This window comes from Hirundo rustica, chromosome 20, assembly GCF_015227805.2.
Source record: "Hirundo rustica isolate bHirRus1 chromosome 20, bHirRus1.pri.v3, whole genome shotgun sequence".
Taxonomy (NCBI): Eukaryota; Metazoa; Chordata; class Aves; order Passeriformes; family Hirundinidae; genus Hirundo; species Hirundo rustica.
In genome coordinates, this window is record NC_053469.1 from 9,503,466 (window position 1) to 9,519,483 (window position 16,018).

At 50.9% G+C, this 16,018-nt stretch overlaps 1 protein-coding gene across 5 annotated transcripts in view; it reads right to left on the reverse strand.

Annotated features, from left to right (window-relative positions):
• Positions 1-288: 288 nt before the first annotated feature.
• The window catches only part of NSMF (NMDA receptor synaptonuclear signaling and neuronal migration factor), a 47,385-nt gene continuing 31,655 nt past the window's right edge, over positions 289-16,018 (reverse strand). For 3 of the 5 annotated variants that reach the window (XM_040082980.2, XM_040082978.2, XM_040082985.2), the window contains 9 exons: positions 15,146-15,235; positions 13,405-13,526; positions 12,322-12,405; positions 11,305-11,338; positions 10,699-10,769; positions 9,563-9,642; positions 7,889-7,991; positions 7,446-7,521; positions 289-5,663 (listed from right to left, as the gene is read on the reverse strand). In XM_040082980.2, coding sequence (XP_039938914.1) covers positions 5,566-5,663; positions 7,446-7,521; positions 7,889-7,991; positions 9,563-9,642; positions 10,699-10,769; positions 11,305-11,338; positions 12,322-12,405; positions 13,405-13,526; positions 15,146-15,235 — 758 coding nt within the window. In that variant the 3' untranslated portion in view covers positions 289-5,565. The remainder of the gene's footprint in view (positions 5,664-7,445; positions 7,522-7,888; positions 7,992-9,562; positions 9,643-10,698; positions 10,770-11,304; positions 11,339-12,321; positions 12,406-13,404; positions 13,527-15,145; positions 15,236-16,018) is intronic. The other 2 variants (XM_040082983.2, XM_040082981.2) reach the window with 1 other exon arrangement.

Genomic DNA, 16,018 nt, shown 5'->3' on the forward strand with positions numbered 1-16,018 from the left:
GGGACAGTACCTGGGGACACGGGACCAGCACATGGCTCCACTGGGTGTTTGGGGGTCTCTCAGCTCAGCAGTGCAGGTGGAGAGGCTCCTCCTGCTAAGGGTTTATAGAGCACTCTGCTGTGATTATCACCAGGCCACGGGGATGCTGAGATAAGACTGGAATGCCCAATGAACTGAGTAATTATCCCCATTCTCAGAATATAGGGCAACAACCTGTGATGGGTCTTATCTGTTCTTACCTACGTCATTTTTATGGATACTCTAAAAGCAATACAATACTGTGAAAAATTATTAGGTTGCATTAGTCCTTTAATATTTACTAAACATTTATGGGAAAAAAGCGATGTAGTTTCTCTTCAGACAGATTCTTTACATTTAATGTCCACAATGTTTATTCCTTTCAGACTTTACATTTCTCACGCTGGCAGTAAATTGGGTTGAAGTTACTTCTGAACCAAAGCTGCTGCTGGTTCCTGGTGCTCTTTGATAGATCATGCACAGCCCCAGCAAGAGGCTGTCTTACCTTTAAGGTGCCATGACACAGCAGGATCACCTGGGAATAACAATGATCCCAATCAGGGTCACGGCCATCAAACCACCCATTTACTCCCTCGCTCCCACAGAGGAGATCATTAACAGGCTGACTTGCCAGTAACAGTTTCCAGTTGACTTTGGCTTGTGTTTCCAGAATGAGAAGTAAAAAACACTTCCACAGAAGATGCAGAAAGCCGGGGATAGGCTGTGGTCAGTGGGACAAAATACAGGATCACATAGTCTTTACAGATGACGTGGAAAATGATATATCACCACTCAATAGCCCTTGGGAGGACACGGGGATCCTTGGGAAGGGCTGTCCCTAACTCCAGGGATTGGCACAGCAAAACCCAGAGCAACTCAGCTTGACCTGAGCTGAGCTTTACCTGAGCCCACCTGGCAGCAGGGCCCGGATCCCGAGAAGGACACGGCCCAGCACATCCCTGGTGGAGGGTTCTGAGAGCAGGTGCCAACTGGGAGGGCCCTGGAAGGATTTTCTCACTCATACAGTAACACATCTTATCCTGGACTAAGACATTAATAATATCCAAGAGTGACTCAAACCAGCTTGTGAGGGGCTGAATGTTTACACTCAGACCAAGGGAGCAGAGCGAGCCTGGCATTCCACCTCCAGTGGGATTAAGAACGGGGCCAGGATTAAGGACACGCTCCCGTTCCTAGATCCTGCCAGGCTGGCTGTTTATAACCAGCATTTTCCATTCTTTCAGCCAACCTCACTTGTGCTGCTGAAGGTGCCGAGCAGCCCTGCCAGCAGAGCCTGGGAACAGGAACTGCCAGGCACAGGTCAGCCAGGCAGGAGCAGCAGGAGCTGTTTGTGGGGTGGATCTGTGCCAGGATCCCGAGCAGTGCTCACGCAGCTGGACACCACAGCCCAGCCTCACGCTTCCCTGCACACGGAGCATCCCCCAGAGGCTGGAGGTGAGGACACGGGAGCACATGGAACACCACTGGAAACAGGAACCCTGTGCTGAGCTCCAGGCAGCAAGTCCAGGCTGAGGAATGAAGAATAAATTCCCTCCTGGAGTTTCCTGCACAGAGGCTGAGCCCCTCCACTGGCTCTGGTGGCTCCAGCGGTGGGAGCGGGTGGGATCCCACAGCAGAGTCCTCACACGGGCAGGATCAGCTGGCTGGGTACCTTTTGCAGTCAGATGTTTTGCTGGAGCTGCAAGGATTTTTCTGCTCTTGCTTTTTTAACACAGGGAATTTGCTTTTTTAACACATGATCTGGGAATTTGTGTTTCCCACCCCAGGCCTGGAGGTCAGCTGCAAAGGGAAGCTGGTGGCTGCAGCATAAGCAGAGGTGCAAAAAGCTTTATCTGTTTCTACCTATTTCTACATCCCATGGGTAACTTGAATTTTCTTCTTCCCTTTCCTTCCCAGCCAAACAAGAGGAAAAGAGAAAAGCCTCTCAGAAAGTGTCACACATACAAAGCCTGTGATCCCCCAGGCCTCTCCAGCTGAGTGAACATTCCCTGCAAGCACCAGAGAACATCCTTGGGGCCACTCCCAGCACGTGAGCCAGGCTGAGGAGCAGGGCTGGGACAGCCGAGGCCCTTCCTGCCACCCTCCTCTCCTGGAGGTGATGCTGCCAGCCCGGGCCATAACACATTTATCACATTTAACAGGTGTGGTAACATTTACCCAGACAAGGCTGGGGGGTCACATCCAGCACTGCCTCCAGTAAGGGCAGCACAAACCCCCACCCGTGGCTGGTGAACTGCCAGGGCTGGCACCCAATTCAGCCAGCTGGGTTTAATCTGCTTCTCTTCAAGTGAACCGGGTGTCCCCACTCTCCTGCCCCTCTTGGAGGCAATCCCAGAGCAGCAGCAGCAGTTCCCTGGTGGGACAGGGCAGTGGGGATGGAGCTGCTCGTTGCTCACCCCTCACCCAGCCCAGGCACACGGAACTGCCGGCGGCACAGGACAGAACTGGTTTCAGACACGCCCCGAGAGCAGGTGGTGAGAGCTGAAGGAACAGGTAGGAGTAGAAAGACAGATTGTCCTGTGTGCCCAGCAGCCACAGCTGCCCCAGGCAGGGACTGCAGGGAACCCAGAACCTCTGGGAGCTGCTGCAGGGGCACAGGGAGCTGAGCCCGTGAGCGCTGCCCTGGCATTCCCAGGAGATGCTGCAGGAGCACAGGGGGTGAGGAACACACGGGGCCTTGGAGCTGTCCTGGCTGGGACCATGCTGGGCTCATCCTTTACAGGCTGCTCTGACTGAGGAAGTTCCAAGCTCTATTTTTACTTCTAAAGTTTAAATAATTGCAATTTTTATTTGCCTCTGCTGACTGACCCCTTCCTTTCCCAGCAGCCAACTGAAAAACTCCACCAGTGAAAAGGGGGAAGAAAAGTGTTTTCCTCTGTTACCAGTGGTTAATTCCAAGGACGCTGCCACACACAGGACATCAAACATCACAACTCTATTCCAGTCACAGCTCTGAGAGAATTTCGTCTCTATAGGCAAATGAATGCTACAAAGGAAAAAATATGTTCATGTCATAAACATCACAAGCTATGAGGAATATAGATCTTTGGAGGGAAATGCATTCATCAGTTGTCATATCCCAAAAACTGCACCAGGAGAACAGTCCATAGTGTCCACTCCAACACAGAAATTACTGTACAATCTACCTTCTACTTTGCACCCCAAGTACTACAAGTGGTTAGTGAAGATATACAATAGTTCTACAGAGAAATCACTCAAGTGGATACATAAATGGGCCCTTTGGGGGTTAAATAAGATTTTCAATAGTTCCACAATGCTACATTCATGCTACCAAGTTCACTGAATTGGGATTTGAGAAACAAAGAACAGTTTGCCTGTCTCCAGTTAGGAGGTGAAAGGGTCAGAAAGGGAGAGAGTTTTGTGTCAGCATTTTAATCCTCCCACAACCATTTCCTTCTCCAGATAATGTGACTTTGTACTTTCACTGCACCTCTGGCTCCCACCTCTCACCGCAGAGCTGGTGGAAGCTCCAATGTTAAACAGTAATCGATATAAATTTGGGCTTCATTTTCTTTTCTATCTGGCATCTTCTTCCAAAAGCTACAGACTGGTGCCTGTTCTCCCCTTCACTGTAAGTCTGGCAAACCTGACTGAGTCCAGGGATGAGACATGGCCACCAAAGCCCCCAGCCTGGGGGAGGCAACAGCCCACACCTGTCTGTGTGGCCTTCAGTGACTTTAAACTTTATCTCTCCACCTATTCCTCTCCTTACTGTATGTACATCATTCCTTCATAAGTTTTGCTATAAAACTGCTCTAAATGTAAAGGGTTCAGCAGTTCTAGCCAGAGGCCTGCTCCCCACAATCACAACCACAGGTACGGCACAGGGGAAGGAGGACTCTACAGATCAGAACACCAAGTTCTCTTTGGAAGTAGTGAAAAGAAGATTTGTACATGTATTTTCCTTCACAATCAACAAATTCAAGATACCAGGAAATCAGGAAAGTAAGGTAATCCTTCCCTGTTACTTCCTATGCTTGTAAAAGAAATAACTTGTGTCACCTCCCAGAATTGCCAGTGACCTACACAGACCTAAGTACTATTTGTCCTCTGAAAGGACAGCAGAATGTGAAAAAGCCCCATTCCCAAAACCGAAAAAGCACCCCCTTACCTAACCAAACAAAAATAAATAGATTCCAAAAGCCACCATCAAATATCAAGTACAGACCTGGGCTCCCAGGCTGCTCTGACAGAGCTCAGGGTCTTCTCTGTCCTACACAGGAAGGGGCTGAGCAGCTCAGACCAAGAAACAGGTCAGGGGAGAAGGGGTGGGTTGTGCACAAACAACTGGCAATCAAGTGAACAGAGAAGAGTCTAACTCATGCTCCAAGGCCGTGCTGTGTCCCTCCAGAAGCATTTCTCCCAAATGCCTCAGTGCTCAGCCCCCTCAGAGGGGTCTCCACACAGGAAGAGAGCTCCTCTCCCAACACACAGCAAAACACCGGCATGAACAATTAATTACCATGGCTATTAATTTCTAATTCATTTCTATACCAAAGCGAGCCTGACGGAGGCTTCCCAGCCAGGTCCCGTGTTTCTAACCTAAAGTATTTCAGCAAAACTAAAGTTCCATAGTTTTGCAAGCAGCAAAATAGAAAGTAATGAAGTTGTGGCTAACTGGAGGAGAACTATACAGTCGTGACAGCACGTACAGGTAGTGCAGCACAGCTACTCTGAAAGGAACCAAACCAACGCAGCAGACATGCAGGGTCTGCTAACTTATGTTAAAACCATGTTTGCTGGTGATTAAATATGTCTACAGAAGATATATTACCATTCTGAATATATTTTCAAGCAGACCAAAAATACCTCATCTATTGGTTATGGTGTGTTATTTTTAACTAATTAAATATCGGGAGGGATTTCACCCCCTCCCTTGCTATAAAAATTGCACTTATTTTCTATTAAACAAAACAAACGAACAAAAAAGAAGATTTCAATTCTATATCCCAGTATATATTCACATGGAAACGGGATCATCTTGCTCTAAGCTTGCAGGAGTAGGTGTAGCAGTCCTTGCTCTCCAGGACTCCCAGCACAGAAAGTCCCACCAGGACAACCCCCTGCTCCCTCTGTGCTCTGGTGACTTCTTCACTGTAGTGCATGGGTTAATTGGGTTTGTGGGGGGTTTTTTTTTGTAAGAAAACCTGAGCTTCAAAAGTCTTTAAAAGGACCTGGAATCAAATCTGGCCCATTCTGACCCAAAACAGCTCAGTTCTGCCAGGAACTCCATCCTGTCCTCGTTTCACACAGCTCCTCCTGAGGCCCCACGGCTCGGACTGAGGCCAGCGAGGTGTCACTGTCACCCCCTTCCCTCCAGTCTCTCTTGGCCCAGGAGACTTTTCCTCCCGACACTTCCGAGGGCTCCTCCTTCCCTCCCTTTAGCACTGCTGCCTCCCGTAGGGCTGTGAAGGGCTCCCTGTGCCAATAAAAAAGTCTCTCTGCAATAAAGCATGACTTCTTGGACACTGGTGATGAGCTTCCTCTTGCAAAGTCTTCTACAGCTCATAAAATGTCATCGTAATCCAACAGTTTGGAGTGCTGGCGGGTCTTCCAGAGGCGGTAAAGGCGGAAGTCAAAGTAAGTCTCAATCATTTGCTTACCTAGAAGTGAAAGGAGGCAGAGGGGTCACACCCTGAAAGGGGCACGAGGGAGAGGGGACAGAACACAGCAGCACAAAGCCGTGGGCAGGGCACAGGGACCCATCCATGGCAAACACCGACAGCGGGCACGTGGAGGGGCCCGTGAGAACCAAACATCTTTTTAGATCTCCTCAACCACGAACAGCTCCCTGTAATCCCTTGGCAGGGTTTGTCCCCGGGGACAGGAACTGAGCACAAAGTCTGTCTCCAGACTTTGACCTCTCTGCTCGGAGTGCTGAGGGGAGCTGGGGGCTGGAGAGGATCAGCCACAGCCTGCAGGAGGCACAGGGACTTCAGAGTAAACCAAGAGTTAACTCCTTGCAAAGAAACACTAAAAATAATTAATGCTGGAAATTCAAATTTAAAAATACGTATTTTTTTAAATGACCAGGCCATCCCTGTCCTGCTCCCGTCTGTGCTGCCAGCAGTGAGCTCACAGCACACTGCAGTGCCAGCGGTGCCCCCCAGCCCCTCTGACTGAAGGGGGGCTCACAGGCAGCCAGGAGGTGCATTTGAAAACACAAGGGCAAACAACCCTGCACTCAGACAGGGCTCAAGGAGGGGATTTTCACTTGTGAGGCCTGATTAAGATTAGTTTTAGATGACTTTGCAAAGGATTACGAGGGTACACTCTTAGCACGTCCCAGACTGATCAAGGGGATAAATGCAAACGTATTCTTCAGCCCAGCCTCCTGAAAGCTCAGCTGCTTTAATGCCTGCACACAGAACCCACTGCCTGGCCTGCTGAGCTGCCCACAAACCTGGGCATTTCCCTGCAAGCTGCTCCTGGACACGTCTGAGCATGTTTGCCCTGGGAGCTGTGCAGGCACCGTGTGCAGCTGAACTCATCATGCACAGAGAACTGAACAGCCTGGCCTAGAGGGAGGTGTCCCTGCCCATGGAGGGGTTGGAACTGGGTGATCCTCAAGGTTCTTTCCGACCCAAACCAGTCTGTAACACTGTGAACTCTGTGAACTCTGTGATTCCATGAACTCTGCACAGCTGAGCACCAACGTGTTCAACTCCTGCACATTCCTGAGGGTGAAGGGAGGCAAGAAAAACTCAGCTGTGCTGAGACCAGAGCTGTGGGCAGCAGAGAAGTGCCTACAGCTGAATCCTGCATGGTTTCATCTGCCAAGAACTACAGCAAAGATAAAAGAACACGGACAAATTCAGAATCTGTCACGTGTGAAACTGCACTGTCAATTACTGACATGGACAAGCAAACAGGAAAAACCCTGTAGCTTCAGGGGAAAAAAAATGGAAAAGGGCCAGCAGACTGAGGTGTGTAGAATGGCTCTGATGGGCCACATCCCAGTTGCTTATTGACACAATTCACTTGGTGCCAGTGGTTTGAGCTCTGGAGAAGAGACCCCAGCACACCTGGCTACGGAAAAGGTTCTGCTCCATGTGCATTGCCCCCCCAGATTCCTCACGCCCTAATAATGATGGATTTTCCTACACTCAGCCTGGAAAGCCGTCTCCTTTGCATTGCCAGGATCCTGGGAGAGGCCTCTGCAGCCCCAGGCACAACCAAGAGGGCATTTGAAATGTGAACATATGCAGGAACCGCAAGGGGAAAGCCAGGGGCAGCAGCTGAGCTACACAAGGTCCTTAAAGCAAAACAAAGACCATGGTGGGACTTAAGGGAGTCAAAACTGCTTTTTCATGAAGGTGCCCCCCGAAGGAGGCAGACCGGTCAGCAAGGGGGGGGTGTGTGTCTTTGTACAGGAAATAAATTACCTTGAGCTGATAGTTCAAGTGGAGACTCAAAGGCAACCCTATAAGGATTCATTAAGTTTTTCAGATTCTGAAATAGCTGAAAGGAAAACACATCAGAGTTGACAGCTGAAAACAATGATGACTCCTGAGCACTCAGAATCGCCCATCTTTGTTCCGGAAACCCGTCTACCCATGTCCTTTAAAACATCTATCTCACCAGTAAATAAATAAACCAAGTGCTTCCAACAGCTCCTCTCTTCAAAGGTTTCAGTTATTTGTCCTGCACATCACTAATCCTTCCTCCCCTGCCCCACAATCCAGAGGGTCGTTCTCCCACTCTCAGCTCCCAGGGACAGGACAGCAGCAGCTCCCACCCAGCAGAAGAGGCAGGTTTAGAGCTCCCAGTGTGACTCTGGCCTCCCTGGGCACAGCAGACACTCCAGGGGTGACCCACAAGCTCCTACCTTCTCCCCATTGGGGTTTCCAAGAACATAGCAGCCCATGATGTGGATGATATTTGGTTCAGGATTGACTTTACTCATCAGCCGGCTCAACCTCTTCCAGAAGCTGGAAAAAACAGAACACGTCATTAAAAAAAAAAAAATAATCCCTCCTAATAGGCACAGTTAATGCCAGGGAGGTGTGCACACAGCACTCAGACAGGGCCTAAGGTTCCTGGGCAGGAAACTGCTCAGGAAGAGCCACTGGATCTCAGACAAGGAAGAACAGGGGCAGAGCCAGGGCCTGAGGAGCAGTTCCAAGTCATGTGGCAGAGAAGCAGGAGCAGCCCATCGAGCCAAGGGAGCTGCAAGGTGAGGAGAAGGGAGCAAAGTCCCCCAGGAGTGCTTCTGGAGTGACAGTTTTACCAAGCATTCCCTCCAGCTTCCTCTCTCCCATTTCTATCAACAACTGCCCTTTCTGAACACGAGGGTTATCAGTGCACTGGTTCATTTCCAGGACATGAAATCAGCAGGGAACAGCTGGAGAGATTGTTCTGAGTGAGACAACACGGCCCAGACAGCTCCATGTCAGCCCGTGCTTGGTGCTGCCCACAGTCACCCCCACTTGATGTGTAGTGACTGTGACCAGCACTCGGTGCCTGAGGGATGTGAAACGCGACCCCCTCCCCTGGGCAGAGGGTTGGAGCAGACTTTTTGGGGGACTCTAAGCCCAGAAGCCCCTCCAGGGGTGTTCCAAGCAGACAGCAGCCTCACTTTCCTCAGCACTGCCTCCCAGGAACACACAAGCTGGATGGAGACTTTCACTCCCAAGCTCCCAAACTGTCAGCTGTGTGTTGGCAGCTTTCTGCAGATCCCTGATTTATCAGCTGGGGAGCAGCTATGCCCAGGATGCGCTCAGAATCGTGGATGTGCACACGTGCTCGAGAATTCCACAGCCAGTGTTTGTGCCAGGGCATGAGATTGCTGAGCAGATGTTGATTTTAATACTCAGTTCTCTTGCCAACAAGAAGTTGTGTAGGAACAGGTTGGTGTACATCCTCTCCTCCACAGCCAGGCAATGTTAGCCAGGCAAGTTTGAGCCAGCACGAGCGAGTAGGCAGCAAAACAGGCAAAGCTTTACTCTCTGCAAGGAGCAGCAAAGTTGCTCAGCACTCCCAGCTGAAGGCTGGCATGTTAGTGAAAAGGCTCCTCAGTAACAGGCTGGACTTTGAGCAGGCTTTGCAGAGACAAATTCCATTTCCCCCCGGCCAGAGTCAGCTGTGGGGGAACACTCTGGATTTCTGCCATAGTCACCAGCTTAGCAATGGTTATCACAGCACCAGAGGCTCGAGATGCATATTCTCATTTCTGGTCAGCAAAGCTGTTTTTAGTAGAAGAAATATCTTTTTCTTTCCCTTCTCTTTTGACAGTCTCTATCCACAGAGATTCTAAACAGAGAGAAGTATAAATCTCCTGGTGACGGGGCTGCAGCACTCCAGGGATGAGCTCAGCTCTGCCACCTTTGCTGTCACCCCTGAATGAGCTGTGAGCACTATTCAGTGTCTTCTCAGCCTCCTCATCCCCTGAGCAAACCACCCCAGCTCCCTTCACTTCTCCTGCTCCACCACGTGCTGCAAACATTGAGCAAACCCAGCAGAAAGACGCCATGCAAGCCCAGACCACGACACAGCCACTCACAGGATCAGATCTTCCTCCTTCTCCACTTTGGCGAAAGTGGCGACTTTGTTCTTTAACAAGTACAAGTGCCCGGGGCCTCCCTGCAAGAGACAGACAGACAGATGGAAACCCCTTTGCACAGACCCCGAGGAAACAAACCCTGGATGTGTTTCCATCCATTTCCAAAGCCCAGCCATTCCCACAAGTGCCACAAGGGAGCAGGGCAGCCCTGCGCTGCGGGCACTCAGGGAACATCCACACCCGGGCAGCGTGCTGGGGGTTGGATTCTCTGGTTCTCTGTTCTGTGCCCACATCACTCCAGAAAGGCACAATAATAGATTAAAAACGTCATTGTGGGTGATGGAGACTAATAGGGAAGACAAGAAAGTCCCTGTCAGCTGGGGATGCTGGGGGTGGGCAGAGGAGAAGCTGAGCACAGCAGGGACAGCAGGTGAGGGCTGGCACTGCAGAGGAAAAGTGCTTGGGCAGCAGGAGGCATGAGCAGATTGACACAACACCAGGAACATGAGAAGTCACAATCTCCAGGTCACTGTGCAGCAAAGCTGCTCCTCTGCAGCACTGGGCACATGGAGGGAGTGAAGTCAGGTCACCTCCCTCACTTCTCAAGGCACAGCTGCCAGGGAAGTCCACAGCTGACCACCATGAGGAACAGCAAACTTGGCAAGGAAATCCCCAGCAAGCCCCAAATCCAGCAGGCCCTGGACTGTCCCAGCCACAGCTCCAGCCTGACCCTTCTCCTGTGTCCTCTGGCTTCCAGCTCGCAGCTCAGCCAGTCTGGGCCACAGCACACACCCCTGTCACTGTCACACTGAAGCTGGATGGAAACCATGACTATGACACTGCAAGTGCTTGTTCCTGTCTCTGGAATCCTTTCTAGGCCAGTGCTGACGCTGGTTTGTCTGGGGCTCCTTGAGAGAATCAGCCCAGCTCTTGACTTGGCCTCACTAAATCAGCTTTGATTTCCTGCTGTCACAGCAACTTGAGACTGCTCCATGTCTGGGAAATGGGAAGTGAAAGCCTTGGCAGCGACTTTAATGGAAGCTGACTTTGGAATATTGGTTCCTCTGTGTCACTTTCCCCATAGAAAAAGACAATTTTGTAGCAATTCACCCAAGTGTTTAACAACTTTCATGTACCTGGCAAAATATCAGCATCTTCCAGATTTTGCAGCCTTTCCGATAAATGTTAAGTTTCTTCTCTATTTCCTCTAAAAAGAAAAAACAAAATAACCAAAATATGTTGAAAAAGATGAACCACGGACAAAGCTCAAAATTAATCTTATTTCTTTACACTTAGTCCTGAGGGCAGGAAGCTGAGCTGAGCTGCTCAGTCCACGCCAAGGATGCTGTGGGGAGCAGGAAATGTCAGCAATGTGACAGGGCAGAGAGGGGACGGAACAGCACCAGACACTGCTCTGTAGTGACCACAGCTCTGGAGCAGCCCCAGCCCTCCTGGCCCTCTGTCACTGCTCCCACTCCCCAGCACAGAACAATGAACCTGCTGCCCCGTGCCTCAGTTCCCCTGCCACAAACCATGAGTTTAGCCCAGAAAACAGGCCACAGAATTGAATGCTTATTACAGCAGCACATCCAAGAGCAGCTGAGTGACTGTCAGGGGTCACCGGGGTGACAAAAACACCTCTGTGAGTGGCAGCTGAAGCACAGGGCAGCTGAGTGACTTAAATATTGATGGTTACGTTTGTAATGGGCAGGAGACAGGAAAAGGAGGTAACACTCACGTACCCAGGATGTCATCAAAGGTGGCGTGTTCATGGTCCTGGAAAGCAAGACAGAAGATAAATAAAGGTTCACTGTCACTCCACCAGCTCCCTAATAATCACACAATCCCATAAAGGTTGCTTTAAGAGCACAATTACACCAACTGATGGCTGCTGGTCACAGCAGCAGTAACCCTCACCCTAAATCACGCTGCAGCAGAGAAGCTGAAGACTGAACAGTCCATGAAGATCAATTCCACCCCAAGGCTTGAAGCTGAAGCCTGCAGACATGTCCAAAGCACAGACCGTCCCTCAGATGCTGTCAACATCAGCAATGTCTATTTGGCCCGTGTCCTGCAGCCGCTCTCTGGCTTTACCCCTGTCCGAGCTGGCTGACAAACAGCTGCACTCCTCAAACAGCTGCCTCTGCCACAGCAGGGGCAACTAACAACCCTCCAAGGAGGAGGGGCAAGAGCAGCAGGGCTAAGGCCCAGCAGCACTGCCTGCTGCACACTGACACTGCCCTTGCTGGGCTCTCAGTCCCACCTTCCCTCACAAATTTAGTGGTTAGGAAAAAGAAACCCATGACTCCTCAGTGCTGTTTCAGACACCTGCTCCAGCCAGACTCCCAGTGGAAAGTCAGAGTTAAATTCATGACTGACAGGGATGCCCCACTGCGCCTGGGGTGATGGGGTTGGTGGTTCACTGCTGAGCTGCTTATGCCAAGGCCGAGCAAAAGGAGGAGCCCTAAGCCTGGCAATGCCTGCCCTGCCTTCCCTTGATAATCCTCCCAGGCAGCTCGGCTGGGCCTGCAGAGCCCAGAGCCCACCTGTGCCCTTTCCACCCCACCTGAGTGTTCCATCTAGACCTGAGCCCCCACAAAGCTACCCCAGACCCCAAAGCTGGGTTCAACACACCCCCAGCCCCTTCCTGACAGCTTTGCCAAATCACATCAGCATTTTGTCACCCTAACAGGAACCAGGGAAATGAAAATTCTCTGTATGACTCCTGTTCCCATCCACAGCAGAACTGATTTACTTACATAGAGGATGGGGATGATGGAGGGGTCGTCCCTGCGGATAATTGTTGGGACATACTCTGCTTTGGGCACCTTGGAAGAAATGAGCTGCAAAGGCAAAAAAAGGTGCAACAGCATGAGAAGAAGGCAGTAGAGTCTGGACAGAAGCACAAAGGCCACAAAACAGTGCCCTGTCCAGCTGTTCGCAGGTGTTATTTGAGGCAGCAGCTAACCCAGCCTATCCACATCCCAATGGAAGGTTTCCAGCCCAGAGCACCCCCAGGCCCGCCAAGCGCCCCTGAGTGTCACCATCCTTGACCCTCAACACATGAGCACACAGCTCTGCCCTCAGGCTGCACTGGGCCCACAACAGTCTGCAAAGGGGAGACTGGGGTGCACAGAGGATGCACCACCATGGACGGCTGTATCCCAGCGAGGACCACTCCTGCAAAACCTCCTTTTGGCTGCAGGGAGTGTTCAGTGTCCAGTGGGACCTGCATAGGCTCCAGACAAGGGCTGGCACTGCCCCAGCACAGCAGGCACAGGGCTGCAGGTGTCAGACAGTGCCCGACAACTCTGGCTGAAGCCTCAGCTGGCTCCAGCAGCACCAGAACCTGAACTCTGTTGTGATTCCAGGCCCCTCAGTTCCTCACTGTGGGAACAGAGCTGGCAGTGCAGCAGCACCAGAACCCGAACTCTGTTGTGATTCCAGGCCCCTCAGTTCCTCACTGTGGGAACAGAGCTGGCAGTGCAGCAGCACCAGAACCCGAACTCTGTTGTGATTCCAGGCCCCTCAGTTCCTCACTGTGGGAACAGAGCTGGCAGTGGTGCTCAGGTCTCTATTTTCAGGGTTAACAAGCCTTAGGCTGACTTGGTTGTGTGTTGGTGTCAGTCCTGCTCTGATTTGGACTACAGAACCCTCCTTCTAGTTTTCTTTCAGTGCCTTACCCCCAGCAAAAAGAGATCTGACCCCATGTCATGCCTTGGTTCATCTCTGAGTGACCCTCACAGACACCCGAGGCAGTGCCTATACAACAGACTTCCCATGAACATCCTGAACTTAGCAGCACTGAAAGGACAGGCAGAGCACGAGCTGGAAACTCTCACCATTATTTTTGGTGGAATAAAGTCTTCTCCGTCACATGCCATGGCTTCAAGTTCCTTTTCTGCTTCCCAGTTCAAGTCAAAGTCACCATCCAGAGTCCCGCAGGAATCCTGAAGGTCATGGCCTGCCAGAACACAGGGAGCATTACGAGGGCAGAACAGCCTTCCCCACTCCATCCTGCCTTGGCAGCCTCCTCACAAGAGGTGCCACGACACTCGTGACCTCTTGTCACCCGCAGAGCGACTGACACCACTCTGGGGCTGGTGTCTCAGACAAACATGTAACAAATGAAGAGTGCACAGAGAGCTCACACCACGTGTCACAGAACTTCATCACTCTTGCAGTCACCAAGCTTGGTTTCCAAATGCTAAGTCACAACAGTCGCCCTGTCACTCCAGAAATGGTGAAGGAGACAGAACGCAGACAGACTCTCTACACTTCAGCGCTGCCAGGCTGGTAAGCAAAAGTCCAAAGACTTCAAAGCTGGTCTCCTTGTAGTAATTACAGCTCCAACTACATCTTTTAAGGAATTATAAAGAAAATCTGCCTTGTTGGTCAGACTGATCCTGGCAGAGAAGTCTTAGAGCGTGCGTGAGGACAGCTGCAACAAACACAGTCATATTGCCACAGTAGACTTGAACTTGCTCTCCAAATCGACCTTACCTGTTGGCCTTCAACGCCTCCTGGGGAAAAAAACATCTGGAAGGAATATAATTGACCATTAAAGGTTAAAAACAGAGATGGTTGCTGGACTGAGGAAAGAGAACCGAGGTGCCACTGTTTGAGCCTTTGGGGATGTCCGAGTGTCGCTGGGCAGTGCCTGGAGCCTGTGAGAACCACGGCTTTTCCATGGCTTTCCATGGCTTTTCCATGGCTTTTCCATCCGCTTCCAGGCAGCTGAGGGAGCAGGGAGGAATCAGACTGCCAAACAACAGGGTCATGTTTTGAACCTGGCCTTTCATACACCTCCCCCTGCAGCCTGGGTCTTCTACACCTAGCAGGGCCAGATCTCATGCTTACCTGGAAGAACAGGTCATTTCATTAGTGAAATTCCCTTCAACACGGGCAAACTCATATCCACCAAGCTCCTGCCTACAGGCCTGCAATAATATCTGAGTAAAACAGCCATTCCCTTTTAAGAGTACAGTGGGAAGATGCTGGCATTCCTTCCTGTAAACGAACACAACAGCATCTCAGTCCCCTCAAGCAGAACACGGCAGCATTACTGGGGATTCCCAGAGGGATTCCTGGCAGCCCAAATGAAGATCAGATTGCCCCAAGCTATCACCTGTGCAGAAAATCAAAGCTCCATCTCATCAGCTGTGTTCATGAGCTATTCCACACTAGAACAGAGCTCAGAAGGAGCTCCTGCATGGGGAAGCCATGTTACCCCACTATGGTGAAGGCAGCCTTGGACTGGTGAGCTTCCAGAGAGGTTGTTTTGGTGCCAAGAGGATACGGGATGATGGGAACAGAGGGCTGTAAGAGAGCTGTACCACTGGGTACCCTTTGGCAACTGCTCAGTAATCTGAGGTTGGATGAGTGGTGCTCTACAAATAAATACAGGTACACACAGATGAACAGGTACATACACCTGGAGCGTTACCTGCTCCGATCTCAGGAAACTAAAAAAGGAGCACAGACAGGACAGAAGAGCACAGAGGAGTTACTCCAGTGGGACTCCAGTCAACAACTGCTGGAGGGTTTGCCCACAGGAGGAAGCTCAAAGGACTCAGAACTCACTTTCTCGAGAGTCATGGAAGGAATCAGCTTTGATGGGAGTCGGGTCACTCCAGGACCTGCTGAAGCTCCTCTCACGCCGTTCGGCAAATGCTAAAGGATAAAACCAGAGCACGACATTAACAGATCCCAAAGCACCTCTGCTGCTGCCAGCAAACAAATCATCCAGCAGATTGCCACCAAAGCCACACATCACAGACTCCCCTGGGCTGGTCCTTCCACTTGCCAAACGTGAGTCCTTTCCACACAGCAGAGACAGAAGGCCCACTTGTGCACAGGACAGGACGTGGAACACAGAAAAAGGACAACACTTGATGGTCTCTCCTCAAATGCACACAGCTCAAACCTCAATTTAACCAGGGCCAGTCCAGTGTCCCCGTGTAAGTGCTCAGACTCCAAGGCCTCACAGAAACATGCACTGCACAGCTAACGACACCTACATGGCCAGAAGAAGGCTGCAGCTCTCCAGTCAGTTCTCCCTTCATGTCCTACTGGCATCCCAGTCAGAGTTGGGCCAAACAGCAGGGAGGGGATGTCTCTGGAAAGCTTATGCTTTCTACATTTTGTTGCCAAAGAGGAAATCCTTCAGCCTTTGCTTGCCTGCACTCTTGTGAGCACTGCTCATGGCTTTTTTTTTCCTCCCAAGGAGTGCTGTATGGTTTGCACTGGCATTTCCCAAGCACAATCCAGGGAGCTTGGCTCAGACTGCTGCACTGCACCGCAGGCAAATTCCTGGGAACTGGCAACCACCACTTTGACTTGGCAAGCCCATGTGAGAGCCATTATGCTGGGATTAACAGCCACTTATGGGCACTAATACCTATTTCTGGTGGCAGACAGAGTGTGCAGCAGGGAATTGAGTAACAGCAGCACAGG